Consider the following 20901-nt stretch of genomic DNA (forward strand, 5'->3'; position numbering starts at 1 on the left):
TGAATGTCTAGTTGTGTTAATATGAATGAGCTAGTTAGTGTCTGTCTTTTTGTGTTTGTGTATTAGTGTGTGTTATTGTTGAGTGTATTGTTGCGTGTATCTTAGTGTGAAAGTCTGGTTGTATTTGTGTAAGCGTCTGGATGTGTGTATCCCATTCTGCGGTTAGGCACTCGATCCGCCCCTGGGTTGATCATACTGCATTTGAGATTAGAAATTTTAGGGGGTGTTCTAACTGTGGAAATATGGTGACTCCAGGGAGAATGAGATGTGGAATACACATAATTACCAGGAAGAATGAATTATTATTAATCATGCTTTGCTTCATTGATACACTGAAACATGCCTTGGTTCTTTTATGAGTATAACTGTAAATGTTCTGAGTATAACTGTAAATGTATGACGTAGTGCAGTACTGTACTTTAAACATATACAAAGTAGACTGCAGCAAAGATGGCAAAAATGCTCAATATTTGAAAAAGTAAAGGGATATGAGATTTGTGTTTCTTGTCGTCAGCCAAGACACGGGTTTTTGTTGGCTTGATAATACGATCACGTTGAGTCAGAATGGCATTTCTGGCTCCAGGCCATTTGCCATCCCCAGTTAAACGATACTGATAAGGTGAACAGGGACCAAAGAACAACTCCCAGGCCAGCTTCGGATCTGTAAATAGAAATCTCAGAATGTTGGGTTTTGCACCAAACTGAGAGGCAATTTCATCCATGTATTCCATAAAATCAACTTGGATGGTATGTCGGAGACTCTCAACGTAGCTAGGAAAAAACATAAATCCCAAGTCAATTGTGTATAATAGCTTATACTTTATTATGTTTATTCTTTACAAACTGATAAGAACTGTATTTTTAATTATCACAATTTTTTCTCAATTAAAACTGTAAAAACAGACCTGCTAGGGAACAGATGATTGTTATATTGACCTGATATTTAAAACCGTAGAATTCAAAGAGGGTGTACTTTATTTTTCACACGACCATATATGTTACTGCCTTTTGCTTTAAAGTCAACAAAAACATAGCATAGTAAACAAAATCCTTTTTAATCTAGGAATAGATTTGCAGGAAAATGTTCCTCAATTTAATTGAAAATAGTTTACAGTACAAAGCTTTGTCTAATACTTAAAAGTAAACAAGTCATCTACAACAATGTGGATGGCAAAGCTTGCTTTAGGTAAAGTATAACATTTTAAACATAAATTGTGCTGTGCATATGAAAAGGTTGTTAACTATTGTAATGTTTTTTTTGCATCAGTGGAACAAGAGCTGAGCTCATATGTGGAAGAACTTAGAAGCTCAAACAAGATCCTTGTAAGTGCATACTGATGACCTTGGTTGCAATATTTGTGGTTTATTCACACAATTAATGCTGGTGGAAGCAAAACAAAAGACCAAATTTATCTAGGATAAGTTAAGATGCCACCTACATAGTGTAGATGATCCAAGTGTGTCTAGAGTGTGTAATAAATGCAGTCTTGATTCAAAATACTATTCATGGAATAGGAAATGTTGATGTATTTAAATTCCCTAGTTTTATGGTGTGTTTTTGAAATAAGGTTTGTAAAATGAAGAGCAATGGTGTTGAGGTATGCCATGTCTACATGTAGTTTAGTTATTTGTCTAGGTGTTGATTGGTATCTACAAAACTGCTGGAACATTATATATACATTATATATGATATCACACTATTCGGTTTATAAAGGAATAAAGGAAGAAATGGGTTGGGAAGTAGCATATTTAGTCTTGTTTCAGGCTGTTGTAATTATACACCTGACTATGAATTTTAATCCACTTCAACACTTGGCTGTAAGGTAATGAGTTAACAGAAGGCCACCATAAGGTCAATGCATTAGGTACAGGGCTTAGCCAATCATGAGCAGTGTAGGGACAGCTTGATGGCTTGTTTCCGAGGGCTATAAACATTATATACCTGGGCTTCATTAGACCCCACCTCCTTTGCCTGACACCACGAGCTGGAGCTGCGTAGGTTTGAAATGGCCAGCAGGTCCTCAAGGACTGGGTTTAGTGGGAGGTAGTATGGTCTAGGACGTGAAAGATGGCTATATACACATATGACAGTTCCCTTGCAACCCTTACCTATAGTGTTAGAATGCAATAAATGTGCCAAGCGATTTACGTAAGTTAAAATCAACCCAAGAAAGTATACAAAGAAAAAAAATAGTGTGTACTTTAAAAGTCCTGGTAATCCTCCAAATCCAGATTCCAGATTGATAAAGCCAGAAGGTGAAACGCATATTTGGAGGAATACCAGGACTTTTAAAGTACACACTATTTTTTTCTTTGTATACTTTCTTGGGTTGATTTTAACATAAGTTCACAAAATAAATGTGATTTTACTGCATCCTGGGATTTCCAAACATTTGGCGTGCTACAGCTGCTACCTCCTTCAAAGAAGGGTCTGCCTACCCTCTATTAGGCACAAGCCACAACACTCAGAGCCAGGTAATTTTATGGCTCGGAGCCAGAGAGGAAAAAAAGAGAGATGTTTAGGTGAAGTGCCGCCTTAAGGGCACAGTCGTGTGATTTTCAGGAACGCTTTTTTTAAAGGCTCCGTTTAAATTGTGAGTACCCACTCTGTAGGATGTATATACTATTTCTATATACAGACTGCACTATTATTTTTGTATTTCTGTTTTTTCCGTTACATGTTACCACCCAGCAACTACTTCTAAAGGGTGAGTTTAAAAATATTTATTTTAGCGCTCCACACTTTTCTGGTGCGAAAGCACCAGAATAAATATATTTGCACTTTGTGGAATTGGGGGTCATTCCACGTGTGTTTTTTGAGCTGCTATCTTCTAAACCTTGCACTACCATCACTACTGTTTGCTTTATTTATATATATATACATACATATACATTTCATGGGGGTTCATTAAATCAGCTGGCTTCAAAGGTGTCCCAAATAGGACATGGGGCAGTCTGACCTGATGTTAAAATTCCAAGTTGAAAAATTGAATTGCACACGTCCCAAATTTGGCCTTTTAGCCCCCAAACAACTCCATATACCCATGTGTGGGTAGAATCACTTTACTCAGGAGATGTTTTTGAACACATATTGGGGTGCTGTTCAGAAATGATATATACCATCAGCTGTAAATTCATACCTAAATTACAATTTTTGTGAAAAAAGCACACACAAAAAATTGCTACCACAAATTTGGCTAGTGGTAAAATTGGTGCATGGAGTGTTAAATATGAGCATATGAAATACCTTGGGATACGTACTTTTTAAAAATGTATGGTTTCATATGTTTCGATTGAATTGGCTGGATTCAAAGATGTCCCAAAATGGACATGGGGGCACTATTACAAAGTTTGAAAAAATGGTTTCGTAATATCTAAACGCTACTTGTACTTTTTGTCCTATAACTTGTCAAAAAAAGCAAAAAGCATAAAAACATTGGGTATTTCAAAAATCAGGACAAATAATAGAATCTATTTCACAGGTTTTTTTTATCGTTAGAATCAGTAGATGAGTAAAAGATTTTTTTAAATAAAAATCCGAAAAAAATGCTTTTTTAAATTTTTCACTATATTTTATTATTGTTTTTATAGTAAATTCAATTATATGATCAAAATATGGCATCCAAAGAAAACTCTTGTTCTGAAAAAAACTCTAAAAATATATAACACTAAATGAGAGAGAGAGAAGAAAATTACAGCTAAACACGAGCACTGCAAAAATGTTAAAACAGCCTCAGTCATGAAGGGTACAAAAAAGAAAAAAAAGTTCAGTCCTTAAGGGGTTAAGCCCATGTTTAATATGGTTTTTACAGCTGGAGAACCGTTTATATGGTTGCTATCTGTAGCTATGCCTCAGGTTTAAATATACTTATGCATAGCAGCCATTTTGTTTAAGTTGTAACAATCATTTAATATAGGCATCTGTAAGTTATACTGTAACTGGGTAATATGTAGCTTACCGACTTTCCATTTCCTTTTTTTTCATATCTACGTCCATCAGCATTTTTTGTTTTGAAGGCAGTTTGCACAGTCCTGTAAATAAAAAAAATTGAAAACATTCCGTCAGTTTAGTAACTAATAGGATACTATACTTAAGTCCTGATACCACAGTAAATCTTTATCCATTTAAATTAACACTGTAATTTGTGACAGGTTTAAATAAGCTACATGCTGGGTATGTTGTTTCTCTTTGCTAATAAGGCAATAATTCTTAAGTTGAGCATAGATCCTAATGGGATATTTCTTCTAATTGCACCATTCCATTGATTGTCATGGGGATAAGAACCTTTTTAATTTTCTAACAGATTCGCATTCACTCAACTGCAGAAAAAAACAAGCAATAGATATTCATAAAGCCACAAGTCTCAACTTGTATATTTTGGCTCATGCATCCACCATTAACTTGAGCTGACTCATTTTAGGTCTATGGAGTAAATGTAGGATGCCCTGTGTGGTTTGAGTGCCAAGGGGGTGGACCGTAATTTTCACATATTTATTTACCAGGTAGAAACTAGCTTATTATGTTCAGATTCAGATATTGATACTCAACAGGAACATTGAACTTGATGGACCAAAATGTAGAAAATAAATTGCTTATTGCATATTTTTTTCTGATTACCCAAAAAGCAAGTAAGGCGTGTATTGTTCCTGGGTGAGATGACGGTGAATGAAAGAAAGAAAGAGACCTTGGCCTTGTAAACATCAGTATTTATACCCCTTTACCTTCAGTTAGGGTAAGTTACTATATATATGTGCAAAATGTGAATTTAAGGAATCCTATCGGAGCAGTCATAGGATACACTGGCCTCTAAGCTACGTCACATAATTGATAACATATGTTCCAAGCACTCAAGTTGCATTCAGGCCTAAAGTGTGCAGAATAAAAGCATAACAATGATTTCTTACACCCTTTGCAAAATATTTTTTTCAATAATGTTGGTGGCTATAGGATGAATAAATGTTGATATTCTTATCTTTTTTACGATATAAATATCTTTATCAGTGAATCTGTGACAACTGAACGCAAACTTGTTTTCTGGAGAATATAAACACCAGCTTTTGGGACTTACCTTTGAAAACTCTAGTGGCCCACCGAGATTGAAGTTCTGAGATCGGCATGATAGCCCCAATGGGCTGAATGAGACCAATGAATGCTACGGTTGTCTTCTCCAAGAATGGAGGGAAGACATGCTTATAGAGTGGTATTTGATTGTTTTTTACTTGTAGATATGGCTCCTCAAAATAAGGAAATGAAAAACTATATCCTGTGGCAAAAAATATCACATCAATGTTTTTCTCCACAGTTCCATCTTCAAAAATTGCATCTGTCTCTGTGAATTGTTTGACATTGGGTTTTATAAGTACTTTTCCAGAGATTATGCGGTTTGGTAGGTCATCGTTGATCGTTGGGTGTTGACTGCTAATTCTGAATGTACATAAAAGAATGATGAGAGATATTAAATTAATTTAAGCTTGTATGAAGATCCCTATTGTGTTCACAGAAATAAAAAAATATTTTCATCTTAATATTACGGTATAGTGTAAAATGTATGAGTAAAAGCTCATGTTTCCTGGGATGTTCACAATACAAAATAGCTAGGAAACAGCTTGCCAAAATAACATTGGAGACTGTGTGTAATTCAGTGAGCTCATGGACATGTTTTACTTGGTCCTAAAGGGCAAGTGTTGTTTGTTTTCCTTCAAACATTTTATACTGTTGACATTTTTAGTTTAACCAAATATATTATTTAGCAACCCTAACTAGATTTACCTTATTGAACCTTCCAATATAGAGTGAAACAGATCATTATGCTGTGCTCATAGTATTACTGGGAAATCTGATAGTTTGTTAATGTAATAATGATAATTACAATATTAATAATACAATAAAACTAGGGAACATAATTTAAATGACATGACTATGCAAATAAGAAGCCCTTTATACACAGTGTAATCTAAAATCAAATAATATCAACGATTTATGTTTCATATTCTATTATTATTAATGATTTTTCGCAGAGGTTATTTAGATGTTAACTTTATTAGGATTAAGATCTGGATACAAGTTTCAGTTCTTCAGGAGAGGAATCTACCTCAAGGATCCTGGAGCCCTGTGGTTTCTGTATAGACAACTTATTTTAAGCAAAAGACAATTTTCCTAGTGTGCAAGGCACTAAGCAGATATCACGTCTTTATCATAAGACATGGGTTACCATGTAACTGTGCAGAGCTGACTGGCCTGCCACTTCTAAAGGAAACACTGTCAATTATGAAAGGTTAATGTATGGATTCAATCCCTAGTTCGGGCCTAGGGCAGCTCAAAAGGTAGATACATCACTTTGTGATGTATTTAATACAACTGAGATATTCCAAACCTGTGTTTGGGTTTTATTCCATAATTTTCATGATTGAAACGGGCATTCATCTTTTTTTCTGCCCAGTTGTTCAGCATTTCTGTGGTCATGAACTGTTTAAGAAACAGTTTGAAGCGGCTGTAAAGAACCACATCCACTGGAAAGCCTTCATCAGCAACACGATTAAGAACCCACGCTCCTCTCCTGGTACTTAGATATACCTAAAAATATACGATGAACGCAGAGGGCATGTTATACATTTTGGGGTTTATTTACTAATGTCAACTCTCCCTCAATAGTAAATACAGTTTTTTAGTTCTCTGGTGATCGATTCACTACGTTTGGTTGTAGTCAATAACACATTTTCTGTATACAAATGTGTGGAGAAATTCAATGCTTCTGACTAAATGCATAACAGCATACTTTCTAGGCCAAAATGTACGGCCATACCACAACATGCACTGTGAGAAAGGCAAAACCACTTAACCATCAATGACATTAACATTATTCAGAAGAGACTTGGGGCTTCATATGTGTGTATCTGCCCGTGTCTACCCAGTGCTCTGCTACTGCTGCAGGGATCAATTCATAAAATGGTGAATTTTTGGAGAAATTCTGTCCCATGGCATGCTGCTCAACTCAAGACATTAATGATAATATATTTTGGGTTATTTTGGTAAACCCAACTACATTAATGACAATTATAATTTTTCATTTTTTAATATACTATTCATACTATTCAAGAAAGTCTTATCTGTCTTTGAAATTGTGTAATTTGTCTGGGTACAGTAAAACTGAAAAAGGGAATGGTGGCTGGACAAATATTGTACAAAATACCATGAGTAAATAGGCTAATAGGTGGTCCTGTTTTTTATTTATTTAGCTTATTTGTTTTTTTCACACTAGGAGACCTTGCAAGTCAAATGCACAAACTAAGCTGCAAATCATAAAAACTTAAAGATACATATCAATATTGGGAATATTCTCAAGCTCATAGTCATACTCAGCAATTTTAAGCTATTAATACAGTTACAATGATTATACTAACATCAGCTAGTAACCACAAGTCTCATTATAATAGACTCCACCAAAATGACTCCCAGGAATAAATATTTGTCATAGTATATTTGCTGTACCTGTTTAGCAACAGAGCTAAGTTCTACTGCCAAGTCACCGCCAGAATTTCCAATGCCAATGACAATGATCCTCTTATCCTGGAATGGGTGTGGATATTTGTAGTCCCGACTATGGAGATATTGGCCTTTAAACTTATCTATGCCTGTCAAAAAAAAAACAATGTAATCTGCCTGTCAGAATAAGATGTGATAAAATAATGATAAAAAAAAAAGTCAGTTTGAGATGTTATACAATAATCGCCCTAGTCAAGAACTAAAAGTAAAAGTAAAAAAATGAAATCCATTTACCTTTAGGAGAAGCTGCAGTTCCAGAACTGCAGAGTATACCCCACTTCAGTAGTCTGGTTTCCATGCCAAATTTGGCAACCCGAAGCAACCATTTAGTGGCAGGAAAGTGCACCCACTGAAATCCATGGAAATGTTTTGTGCACATGGGTGTCAGGGTGTCTTAAAAGACTGAAGCTGGCTGGTGGTGAGTATACCGTACATGCACAATGACATGCAAATCTTCTCATCTACTGTAAGCCAAGGAACTGGGGTCCAGGGCAAGTCAAATGCATAGGTGGGATTCTACTGAATGCTTCCACGTATTGAAAGGGGGTAAAAAAAAGATACTGTATTTGCTTGATTATAAGACCCCCCAAAATGTGAATACTAATTTAGGAAAAAAAGAAAAAGACTGAATATAAGACTACCCAATAGGAGAAAAGCTTCACCACTATTTTTTTTCAAATGTATTAAAAACTGATTGAGAAAAATGCTCCTCCAGCTATGTACATCTGCCTCCCAGATATGCCTTATACCCCCTATATGCCACTCTGCCTCCCAGATAGGCCTTATACCCCCCCTATTTGCCAATCTGCCTCCCTGATATGCCTTATACCCCATATATACCACTCTGCCCCCCCCCAGACTTTCCAATGCATCGCTAGACTTGTCCCCCTTGCTTCTGACTCCCTGGTACCTAGTGGGGACAGCTGGTGGGCGTCTGGAGGGGTGCCAGCATGGTGGTACCCCCCTGATGAGCGGCACATCATGAATAATATTTGTAAATAATTTGTGGGGAAGTTACAGATTTGTTCACTGAAATAAATCCTTGTAAGCTTAAATCATACTGCCCCGCATTACAGTTGCCTGAAGCAGGACACTCCTGTTTGGGGTGTCACCGGAGGTGGAAAGGGCTAGGGCTGGTAGAGGGCTTAGGAAAGGACCACCTGGCAGTGTTGGAAGTTAGGTTGGCTTTTTGTGCTAGTGGAAATCATTTGTAGAAGCTACTTTTCATTGGTACTAAATGGAATTAATTCTGTGGTACAATTCTAATGATGATCAAGCATGATGTTAAGACATTGTTTTAGGCTCAGTTCTCTTAAATTTTTTGTTGGAAAGAAAAATAGATGTTAGACTTCTGCATTTGGATTCGTACGAATTTCAATTTAAACAAAATGTGCCAATTTCATCACTTTGTAGAGATGTCCGAAAACGAGGAGTGACCAGTAACAAAGCTCTGAATTTTCTTTTGAATTTTGTTGTGTTTTTTCACTCTCACTCATGCCCTCCTCTCACACTCTCCGGGCACACTCATTCCACGGGGGAGAGGGTGTGCCCAAAGGCTCTGCAGTTTGGCAGAAGTTCTCAGGGAGGCCAGGTTCACAGAGAACCGGACAAAGAAACGCAAAGATACGGAGAAGCAGATAAAGAAAGAAGCTAGAAGAAAAAGAGAAGTAAGTGGTTGGCAGAGAAGATAGGGTGACACTGAAAGAGAACACGAGAGAGTGTGAGAGAGCATGAGAGAGTGAATGAGGGTGACAACAAATTTCATTGTCCGAAAACAAATGGACTAAAAACTAAAAAAAAAAAAAAAAACATTGTCTGTATCATTTGTATATAAATATAATATGCCATGTGTTGTTGTTCATCTGAGGTTGTATTTACCTAATATAAGAGGGTATGCTTTTTTCCACACAGGTTTATGATTGTTAACAAGATAGCAAAAGTCCAAAAAAACCTTTAGTCCTAAAGTACAAACATACAAAAAAAACAGCCTCCGTCCTTAAGATACTGATAAAAAATTTATATTTTCACTTTTTAACAAAGACATATGCCAATACGAAATTAAGTCCACATGTGCATTCTTCTAAAGTACCACAATCGAGTTATGTATCTGCAACACTCTCGATGATTAACCTTGATAAGTAATATCTCTTAAAATAACTTCAATGACAGCTAATACTTTAGGTACAGTAATTCAATAACGAAAAAGTGTATAGAAGTACCCTGACAAATCATCAATACATTTGCAGACCAAATAATTATTAGTATATTTGTGTTAACCCATAAAAATGCTACAGTGGCTTTCAACTGTAACTACCTGTTATTGTGCTTCCAAAGTTGTTATACACTGTCCATTTAGAAAACCATACGTTTCAAATGTTCAGTATCTGGGACCATAACCTGAACACCGGTAAATATCTATCCAGGGATCAAGAAAATATACTACTATATTTCCTATTGGCAGTACAAACTACCGTTACCTTTTCGGTAAAAAGATATCAGAGGAATGTACACGTGCAAATGAGCCAAAAACTGATTCAGAATTTTTTTTTTTTCATTTTTAGCCCATTTGTTTTTTGACAACGAAATCAATTTCCTGCCCATTTGCACCCCCAGGACAAAAATTAGGGGAATTTTAAATTCGGAAACAAAATTTGTTGTCTGACACCCACATTAACTCATACTCTCTGAGACTCTAATTCTCTCACGCTCTCATGTTCACTTTCTCTCTCATGTCTCCCTACCTTCACTGCCGACCACTTCTGCTTCTCAGATCTTCTTGTCCTTGTATCATCCTCCACATCTCCGTGGACATAACCTCTTGGTGAACCTGCGCCAAAATTGTGGGGATACCAGAGACTTCCTCTCCCCCATCCTCCAATAGAGGGGGGAATACGTCATCAGAAGCTCTGCCATTTGGGCGGAAGTTCACACAAGGTTATATTAGGGCAAAATAAGAGAGCTTACAGTGATGTCCTCTCCCCCGATTCTCCAATCAGGGAGAGAGGACATCACAAGAAGAGAGAGAGAGAATGAATGTGTGAGAGATTGGGAGTGAAAGAGCATATAAATTTCAGGCTAAAATAATGCCAAGGATGAGTCACCATCTTGACTGGAGAGGCAAGGAATGTCTGCAGCCTGGGAGGAAAGTGTTCAATGTATACGGGGAGGGGTGGTTTTCCTTAGACTTGATAATGTCTAGGTCAGCACAAAGTAAATACTACACTGAACCTGAAGTCATAAACACATCAACAATACCAGATGACCCTTTTATATTCCTTCCACCAATTTATTTAGTGGAAAAAATATTATTTAATGCATATATTTTTTTACCTGGAAAGGAATCCAGTGGCAAATGAGGGAAAGTGTGATGCCCACTGCAGACAAGAATGCCATCAAATACATTGGATTCCTGTTTCCCATCACGTTCGGTCACAACAATCCATTGGCCTGTGGTAGCAAAATCAGGATGCTTTCTAATATTGCACACAGCAGTCTGAAAAAATATGCAGAGGACAAAACTATTACTCTAGAATGCCACTCTTGATACTATAGCAATACATACAAGTAGTATTTTTTGAACAGCAATGATAATCAATTTTATTTAAGGTAGAAAATGCATTATAAATAGTAGAATACTAAAAAATACTAGTATGTTAATACTAGTGCAAGGAAATAAAAATGTAATTTTACTTTAAAATTTGCCCTTTTGAAACGTGACATGTTGTAGGTAATGTTCTACTTAGCTTAGATCCCGACAATGTGTCTTTGCTTTTTCGGTGAGACTTTCCTAACCATTATTTGAAAACTGTAAGACCACACCAAACACCAATCACAGTAAATAGTTTTGACTTACCTTTGACTGAAATGTATGAAAGGGTAAGGTCCCCTCTCCCCCCTTAGATTATTATTTTATAGCAATGTATATCAAATGATTAATGCTGGACATGAGGCAGTTAAAGTATCATAATTTGCTGACGATCTACTGCTATATACACAGATCAGCCATAACATTATGACCATCAGCCTAATATTATGTAGTTCCCCTTTTGGCCACCAAAACAGCCCTGACCTGTCAAGACATTAACTCCACTAGACCTCTAAAGGTGTGCTGTTGTTTCTGGAAGCACAACTTTAGAAGCAGATCATTTAAGTCCTGTTGCGAGGTGGGGCCTCCATGGATTGGACATGTTCTTCCAGCACATCCCACAGATGCTCGATTGGATTGAGATCTGGGTAATTTGGAGGCCAAGGTAACACCATTGAACCATTTCTGAACCCTTTTTCATCTGTGGCAGGGTGCTGAAAGAGGCCAATCCATCAGGAAATACCACCCCCTATGTGTATTAGTAAGTCTTGGCCACCCACGACCGAGTCGTCTAGCCATCGCAATCTGACCCTTGTCAAAGTTGCTCAGATGCTTACTCTTGCCCATTTTTCCTGCTTTTAACACATAAACTTTGAGAAGGAAATGTTCACTTGCTGCCTAATATATCCCACCCACTGATGGGTGCCATGATAACAAGTTTATCAGTGTTATGCACGTAACCTGTCACTTGTCATAATGTTATGGCTGATCAGTGTATGTAAACAGGCCAGTGGCCAATAGGGATGAAATACTAACCAATACCCTGCTCCAGCAGCACGTTGCGTCCTACAATGTGTGGCCAACAGGTGTATTCCCATGGCCACCCGGTTCAAGTTTCTAAAAATCTAATGTATGTAATCTGGTGGCAGCTGGACTAAAAGTTCTAGGTCCACTTAGTCATTCCTAGTCTAGCCCTGTATATAAACTTAGACAAGGTCCATACCTAATGCTAACATTCAGAAAATCCCCACATAATTTCTGCAAATATACACTGTGACTGTGAGGCCATATGCACCTAGGCATTCAGCTGAAAAACATTTTTAAATTATATTTCATGACCATACAAAGGACTACCCAATACATGGCAAAATATTCCCAGGGCTTTTCTAGGTAGGTAAATCATTTTAAATAACCAGTTTCCAAACTTTTTGTAACTACATCAAATAGTTACCCCTATGAAAATAGGGGTAAGAAAAAAATATGTTTAGTTTTCATTATTTCTCCTAGACCTAGAACATCTGTCTTTCAGATGTACAATTAAGGGGGGGTTGTAACATCATTACACCTTACGCATAAAGGCTTTTGACCATATTTTACAGATCAGGTGATTCTTTTTTTGCCAAGTTTCAGCAGTTAATAAAACATTAACTTGTTTCATGTTGTCTGATAACATGCTTAGTTGGCAAAGGTAACAGCTCTACTAACATAGCCACACTGAGACTGAGTAGAACGGTGCATGTGTTGTGTTTCACTCATGTCCTTAACTTGTCCTTGATATCCCACCATGTGCAAAGCACTAGAAAATTGATCCTTAGCATTGACTTGTGTGCGATTATGCAGTCCTATAATGAGACTATAGTGAGTCATGCTAAAGCAGGAACCAACATGCTATCTTCTCTGATGTTCCAAACCCTTGTTGATCCTGCACATAAAGATTGAATTAAGTAATTTGTGCCAAGTCTGAGCAGGATTCAGAGGGCAAAATAATTCCAAATAGCAAAGCATGGACACATTGAGCAGCAGACCACAGTAGGCAGGGGTGAGCCTAGGGTTAGCGGTGCCAGAGTGCAGTATTTCTTTGGTGCCCCCTATCCACATTAATAACACACACATACTAACACGCAGAGACATCACTCAAATGCACCATACACTAGCACTCACACGCTGACATACACCATATACTTACACATACATACACCTTCCTGCTCCATCTCTCCCACTCGCTTTCCATCTCTCAGGCACCGCTCACCCTTCACACTTTATTACCATATGATAACTCACACACACCAACACTATTACTATACACTAACATGCAGAACACCATATGCGGACACACACTCACTTAAAGAGCATTTGCTTACCCACTTGCCAACACCATACACACACATCAGGCATATCTCCCTCCCTGTCCCCTCCCCCTTTTACTTTGCACAGAGCCCTGTCTTCAGTGCAGCTTGCACTCTGTGTGTGAGCTAAAACCCTACTACCACAGGTCATGTAATGCACTTTACGTGGCCCTGCAGAGCTCCTGTTACCATTCACCAGGGTGTCATGCAACCATCGCATCTGCTTTAGAATGCCCTTGAGAGTAGGACACCAAAAACAAAGTGTAGACCGAGAAGGCTCTGCAGGAACAATGCTGCTGACAAAAGCATTGCTGTTAACATCACTGCAGATATTGGCTACCACAGCTACAGAGTTTTATTTTCCTTGGGCACAAGAGACACAAAGTGGAGCCTCTCGCAGCCAAGAATGCAATTTATCCAGCTTTTCCAGGAACATTTCACTGTTGGTCATATTTTTGCACAAACAAGCTCTGTCCTTATTTCTACATTTCTTCTTTTGTTGGAGGGTGGAAGAGGCATTCTGGGATATTTTTGTTTTTTCCATAGCAAAAAAAAATTATTTGAGTGCAAACAGCTGTTTGAAAACAGGCCATTAAATATTCTGACAACAAAACATCTTCTACGAATAGTAGGTGTTGGCTGAGTTGGTTAATTAAATCCATTCCTGTCAAAAGCAATCAGGTTTCATGACAACTCCTGCTGAGAGAAAATGTAAGTACGGTATTCACCTGGCTATAGAAATCACCTATCTACTGCCCTTATAGCATCGGCCTGAACCAGTAAGCTTTTTAACAAAATAGCAGAGATGAGTAAATTGAGATGAATGATCATGTACATACTGAGAAAGGTACATACTACTTTTGTGGTTATACATATCAGGGCTTAATTCAATCATCTGTTCCTTAGCAGGTATATAAAACTATATATATATTTCAGATGAACATCAATAGTTGACATATTACACCATGTCATGATTTATTCACTAAAAATAAAGCCAAAACAGAGAACCACCTCTCACATCGTTATGGGGGAATTTTGGCCCACTCTTTTTTATTTTGTTGCTTTAGTTCATTGGGGTTTGCAGACAGTTGTCTCTTTAGCAATACATTGGAATCCCTGGATGTGTTCTTTGAGTTTCTAAGTACTTGTTCAGATAGTATCAAGTTCACGATGTCTTATGATTTTACATCCATTACATACCTGGATATTTGATCTACAAAATGAATGGTAAATTGGAGACTCATTTATTTAGAAAATCTCTTGATAGGAACACCTTACTACACTACACCTTACTACACTATTCAAGTTTTCATCCACCTGCCAAATCACTTGCAAAAAGTCAATTCCTTAGGGTCAAAGGAATTTTCTCTCAGGAAACACAGGTCAATGATCAGTTACAGGAGATGTCACAAACATTTTATGAATGAGGTTATCCAGAGGAAGTTGTAAAATCACAATTATTATTAGTGAATGACCTGGAAAGAGAATCCTTCTCAAAGGACTGTTACACAACCCAGACTCACATTTGTTACTACTTTTAGTAAACAATCTGGCTCCATTAAAAAAGTCATTTATAAACATTGGCATATTCTCTTGGAGAGTTCTCATGATGGTAAAAAATATACAATTAAATATCATGTTACTTGTAATTCTACATTTGTAGTATACATTTTAGCAGTGGCGTTGCTACAGGGGGGCAAGGCCCTAGGTTAATCCTTGCCCCCCCACCGTTGCCCCCCTGCCGAATTTGGAATAAAGTCGCAATGCGACTTTAAATCCCGTCTTTTTTATTTATTTATTTTAATGCGGAGGAGAGAAAGGGTGCGGCCCGCGTAAGATCGGCAGCCAGGGCAACTGATCTTACGCGGGCCGCACCTCGAGCCCTGCTACTTACCTGTGGGATGGTCTTCTGTACTGCATAGAGGAAGCTGAACCTAGCAGAGTTCACGTGATATCACATGACTCTGCTCCAGTCCTGTTTCCTCTGTGCAGTACCAGAGAACGCAGAGGGAGGCCGCGCCCCCTGCTGAAGTCTGTGAGCGGCATCGAGGAGCTGCAGCGCAGGTAAGGGGGTGGGGAGGGTGTTTGAATGAGTATGCGTTATTGAGGGAATTAATCTGTGAATAAATGAGTATATGAATTCATGAGTGTGTGTGTGAGATAGCATGGATGTGTAAGTGCTGGAACCTAGGCATGATGGGACTGTGATTGCAATCACACTCCTATCATGCCAAGTCAGCCAGTACATGCTGAAACCTAGCTAGCTGCCCCCCTTGTGTATTGATGCCAGCAGTATGGGGTCTGCACATCACTAACAGCCACCCTGTACCAAGATGTACTGGCTGACTTGGCATGATAGCAGTGTGACTGCTAACAGCAATCACAGTCCCATCATGCCTAGGTTCCAGCATTTACTGATTGGATGTGTAAGTGCTGGAACCTAGGCATGATGGGACTTTGATTGCTGTTAGCAATCACACTCCTATCATGCCAAGTCAGCCAGTACATGCTGAAACCTAGCTAGCTGCCCCCCTTGTGTATTGATGCTGCCAGCAGTATGGGGTCCACACATCACTTACAGCCACCCTGTACCAGCATGTACTGGCTGACCTGGCATGATAGGAGTGTGATTGCTATCAGCAATCACAGCAAGCACAGTCCCATCATGCCTAGGTACCAGCATTTACTGGTTGCCTGGTGATGATAGGAGTGTGATTGCTGTGTGGGCAGTGTGGAACCTGTGGAACCAGTGTGGAACCTTTGGGGTGTGCAACCTGTGATTTATGCCTGTAATTTAGGGGGTTTTAATGCTTGCAATTCTGTTTCCATGTATTTATTTGATCTATACCTGCAATGCTCGTTTCATATACTATTGTATACCTGCAAATACAGGATTTGTGTGTCTGATTCTGTTTATTTGGTATATACATTCAGTGCTGAGATCACAAGTGAATTTCAGTTGATCTATACATGCATAGCTTGGTTTGTGTGTTAATGTGTTGATCTATACCTGCTATCGGCAGCAGGGACTAATATTAATATATATGGGCAGCAGGGGCATCAATACACAAGGGGCAAAAACACTAAGGGGGGTATAAACGACAATGCAGTGTGAAAAATCCATCCTGATGTAGACGTCTGCGACGTAGATTGTGTCCTGCTGTTTGTGTGTTTTTGGTTATCAGTGTAGCAGAGCCTGTCCTCGATTGTGTGTGTGTATAGGTGTTGGTATGGCAGAGCCTGTCCTGGTGTGTGTTTGGGTGTTGGTGTGGCAGAGCCTGTCCTGGTGTGTGTGTGCGGTTGTCAGTGTGGCAGAGCCTGTCCTAGGGTGTGTGTTTGGGTGTCAGTGTGTCAGAGCCTGTCCTGGTGTGTGTGTGTGTTTGGATGTGGGTGTGGCAGAGCCTGTCCTGATGTGTGTGGGTGTCTGTGTGTCAGAGCCTGTCCTGGTGTGTGTGTTTGGTTGTCGGTGTGGCAGAGCCTGTCCTGTTGTGTGTGTTTGGGTGTCGGTGTGGCAGAGCCTGTCCTGGTGTGTGTGTCTGGGTGTTGGTGTGACAGAGCCTGTGTTGGTGTGTGTGTGTTTGGTCATCTGTTTCCTGGCACTTAACTTACAGTAGGAATTTTTTAATTTATATTTATCCAGAGATAAAATGCCCTCCTGAAGTTGTAGTGACTTCAGGGGACTAAACGTTCAAGGCCCTGAAATCATTTAGTGGAAAAGTTATTTATTGTGTTATAATATTTATTTCAAGGATTAGTCGCACTCAATTGTGGCTTCAGGCTTCCCATGTTGAATGATCAAGTATTATTTTAGTCCAATAACAAAAGTATAATTCCATAGCACATTACTTTTGGAAAATATGAATGCCCTCCCAGTTTGACTGTGGTATATTGTGTGCCCCCCCTATATATTGTTTCTAGAGTCGCCACTGTGGCTTAGTATACGTTGGACAAACTATACAGCGTTTTCAAAACACAAATCCACTATACGCACTGGACTTACTGATCTCCCCATTCCTGCACATTTTAAAGAGAAGAGACATCATATATCACAATTAAAATTTCAAATCATCGATATGGTGCCAGAATCCATCAGAAGGGGAGATAGGGTAAAGAAAATTATCATATAGGGAGGTGTTTTGGATTAAAGAGGTGATATGATACCATCTTTCCTAGGGGTCTTAATTATGAATTTGACTGGATGCCTCTTATTTCAATTTGTTTTTATTTTAAATTATATGTTGATTGTTTCATTTTTCGTATCTTTATGATTAATTTGTATTCTTTTTTCTTTCAGATTCAACTTCTTTATTCTTTCTATATGTGCTGATAGACCCTTATATTTCACATGATCCCATCAACACTTTAATAGCGCCGTATCACTTTAAACTATTTTGTGGAAAATTTCTCTTCTCTCCTTTTTAACTGTTTTTAATAAAATTAATTACTGAATTTGTTGCACCTTTAGTACTATTTCAGTGACTTATTATTTATGCACTTTACTACCTCTTTTAGAATTGGTTATTTTTACACTTTTTTTGGACTTTATTTAATTGTTTCACATCATGATATATCACTGTATATTTGCATAATTTATGATGACCTTTCCATTCTTGGTCTTTGTAAATATTCGAGTCCTTTATCCATATTATAAGAACCAGTGACGTTTATTATTATTATTATTTATTTTTTTTAGCTTTATTCACAGTATATATCATTTATCTATTTATTCACTCACATTAGATATTGTCTCTTTACTACTTTTCTGGGTTTTTAAGATAATAGATAGTGACCTGATGATATATGCACTTGGCAATGCGAGCACATCTTTTTACACTAGCACTGCTCTATCAGAGATTATGTTCTCGCGCATGCGCAAGCATGTTCCGCGCATGTGCGAGAACATAATCTCTGATAGAGCAGTGCTAGTGTAAAAAGATGTGCTCACCACGCTTTGCCGATCTGGTTGTGCATGCAAATCCCAGTAGATCAGCAGTTTCTGGAATACTCAGACCAGCCTGTCTGGCACCAACAGCCATGCCAAGTTCAAAGTCACTTAAGTCCACTTTCTTTCTGTTCTGATTGTTGGTTTGAACTTTAGCAAATTGTGCTGACTACGTCTGCATGCCTAAATGAATTGAGCTGCTGCCATGTTATTGGCTGATTAGCTATTAGAACAAGCAATTGAACAGGTGTACCTAATAAAGTGGGCAGTGAGTGTATATACATATATATATACTTGTGTGTATGTTTGAGCATGCACGTGTACCTGTGTGTGTATGTGAGCATGCATGTGTAATTGTGTGTTTGTATAAGCATGGGTGTGTACTTGTGTGTGTGTGAGCATGGAAGTGTAATTGTGTGTATGTGTGTGAGTATGGATGTGTAATTGTGTATGAGCATGGATATGTAATTGTGTGTGTGTGGCTTTACTTTTGGTGTAATATGGCATGTCATCTGTAGGTTGTAGTTACCTATTTTAGATCTGCTAAGGCACAGGTGATTTTTATTATTTCCTGATATGTAAAGCCATAGAATTCAAAGAGGGTGTACTTTTTCACAGAAATTTATTTTATAAAAAGTCTTCTTAGGATGAGTTTCACTAGGATACAACAATGGGTTTTGAGATCACATTGGGATATAAGACAGCTCTGAATATATATGTACCACCAAAAGCTCAGCACTGAGCCCTAGCTAACCTCTAAACCCTAACCAATGAAACAAAACTATTTAAAATTAGCAAATTTAAAATTTGTGTGCACTCCTTATGGGAGAATAAACACCCTAATTATTTCAGTATTCCAAAGTGTTTTGCTTACGTTCCTTGTCACATTTTCCGTCAAGTTAAATTTAATATACTATCACCTGATTAACCTAGGAACCTAAGCCATCCAACTAAACCAAGTTGGGTGTGTTTGCAACCATTAATGCTTGATAACCAACCTAAATGTCAGTTTCTGCAGAAGCTGGTGTGCCAATGACCATTGCATGGGAACAACATTTTTGCACCACTATAATACACTGTACTGTACAGGCGCCATTTGGAGGCATCATACACAGAATATGGTTAAGGTAAAAAAAAAATATATATATATATATATATCGCTATCCCACAGCATTCAGGATAGGGCATGAGCGTAAATAGGCATTCACACCCTCTCCCATTTTTTAAATAACTTTTTTCAAAGTTTTGTGGGAGTTTGAAATTAATTTTCAATTTAATTTGACTTCCAACTTGCAAATTTAAAAGCGCATGCAATCTCATGAATTTAAAATCAACTTCAGTGTTAATGAACCTAAATAGCTTTGTTTATTTTGTCAATTGAATGAATCCTTTAAATTAACTGACACATTTCTTTAAGTGAATCGACTGATAAGTAGTACAAACAGAAATACCATGGCCATTGGGTTTGAATGTAAACCAAATAATAACCACAATTATGGAATCTTTGTTAATATGTATTTGTTATCAAATTTTCAATAAAAAGTACTGTACCTTAAAGCGGATATATTTTAGAAGGTTGAAGTTTTCTGCATACATTCTGAAATAATCCATTATTTTGGAATTATGCATATAGTTTGGGAAATCATCTGGAATGGGATAGTCACTGAAACACATCATTTCCTTGGAAGTGTTTATGATCACAGATTTGTAGATACTAGCCCTACCATCTTCTGGGTTCTCCTGTTAGCATGAAAACACAGTGTAAACACATACGGATAAAAAAACAGAACAATCTATTCAAATAATTAACTATTGTGAAAACTAGTAAAAATGTGAAATGTTTTAATTACCTTGAATCTCCACAAACCACCAATATCCTCACTCCTCTCAAAGCATATGGGCTCCAAACCTTCATCCAGGCAACATTTAATGGCTGTCAGACCACTAGAGCCTGCTCCAATTACACAAATACTTTTCACCATGGCTCCAACAAGGAACTGACCAAAAACACAAACACACAAAATTAAACATTTATGGGTATGACATAACAAGCATTAACCTACAATAAAATCTATGTGTTTTTTTCCAGCTGTTCCTTACATGCTCTGCTTCTCCTTCCACAAATTGTTATGCCTCTTCTTAAGTATGTTGTCCTCATGCAGTAGTTGTGCAAACATGCAGTGCCAGCAGTGAACAAACTGATCAAATATTGGCCTTAAATAATCCAGCTGGAGACATCGGCCAAAACTGAAAATTCCTACGCTTGTGTGCGTGTTTGTAGTTTAAAGGAGGGATCAAAGTTGAGTAGGCGTTGTAAAGCTTTTGGCACAGACATTGTTTTTATGCAGAGCTGTAATATCAGTACCAAGAAGTTCCAGTTTTTGTTTTATCCACAGAATACATTCTGCAAAGTATTCTACATTTTTGCAAGAATATTAAAATGATATAGGGATTACCCAGTTACAAAGGTAAAAAAGGCACATGT

General features: G+C 37.9%; 1 protein-coding gene across 1 annotated transcript; it reads right to left on the minus strand.

Moving 5' to 3' along the window:
- Positions 1–418: 418 nt before the first annotated feature.
- Positions 419–20398, minus strand: LOC128500227 (flavin-containing monooxygenase 5-like). Its single transcript, XM_053469313.1, has 8 exons — positions 20267–20398; positions 19968–20156; positions 10874–11036; positions 7490–7632; positions 6375–6574; positions 5070–5425; positions 3960–4032; positions 419–771 (listed from the first exon to the last, which is right to left on the minus strand). The coding sequence occupies exons 1-8, from the start codon at positions 20396–20398 to the stop codon at positions 420–422; spliced, it is 1608 nt and encodes a 535-aa protein (XP_053325288.1). The 3' UTR covers position 419.
- Between the last annotated feature and the right edge of the window lie 503 nt (positions 20399–20901).

Source organism: Spea bombifrons, chromosome 6, assembly GCF_027358695.1.
Source record: "Spea bombifrons isolate aSpeBom1 chromosome 6, aSpeBom1.2.pri, whole genome shotgun sequence".
Lineage (NCBI taxonomy): Eukaryota > Metazoa > Chordata > Amphibia > Anura > Pelobatidae > Spea > Spea bombifrons.

Coding starts and splice junctions, on each gene's coding strand:
- LOC128500227 (XM_053469313.1), bottom strand. CDS start 20,398: ATGGTGAAAAGTATTTGTGTAATTGGAGCAGGCTCTAGTGGTCTGACA. Junction 20,157..20,266: donor GTGGTTTGTGGAGATTCAAG/GTAATTAAAACA, acceptor TCATGCTAACAG/GAGAACCCAGAAGATGGTAG. Junction 6,575..7,489: donor TTAGCTCTGTTGCTAAACAG/GTACAGCAAATA, acceptor GTATATTTTTAG/GTATATCTAAGTACCAGGAG.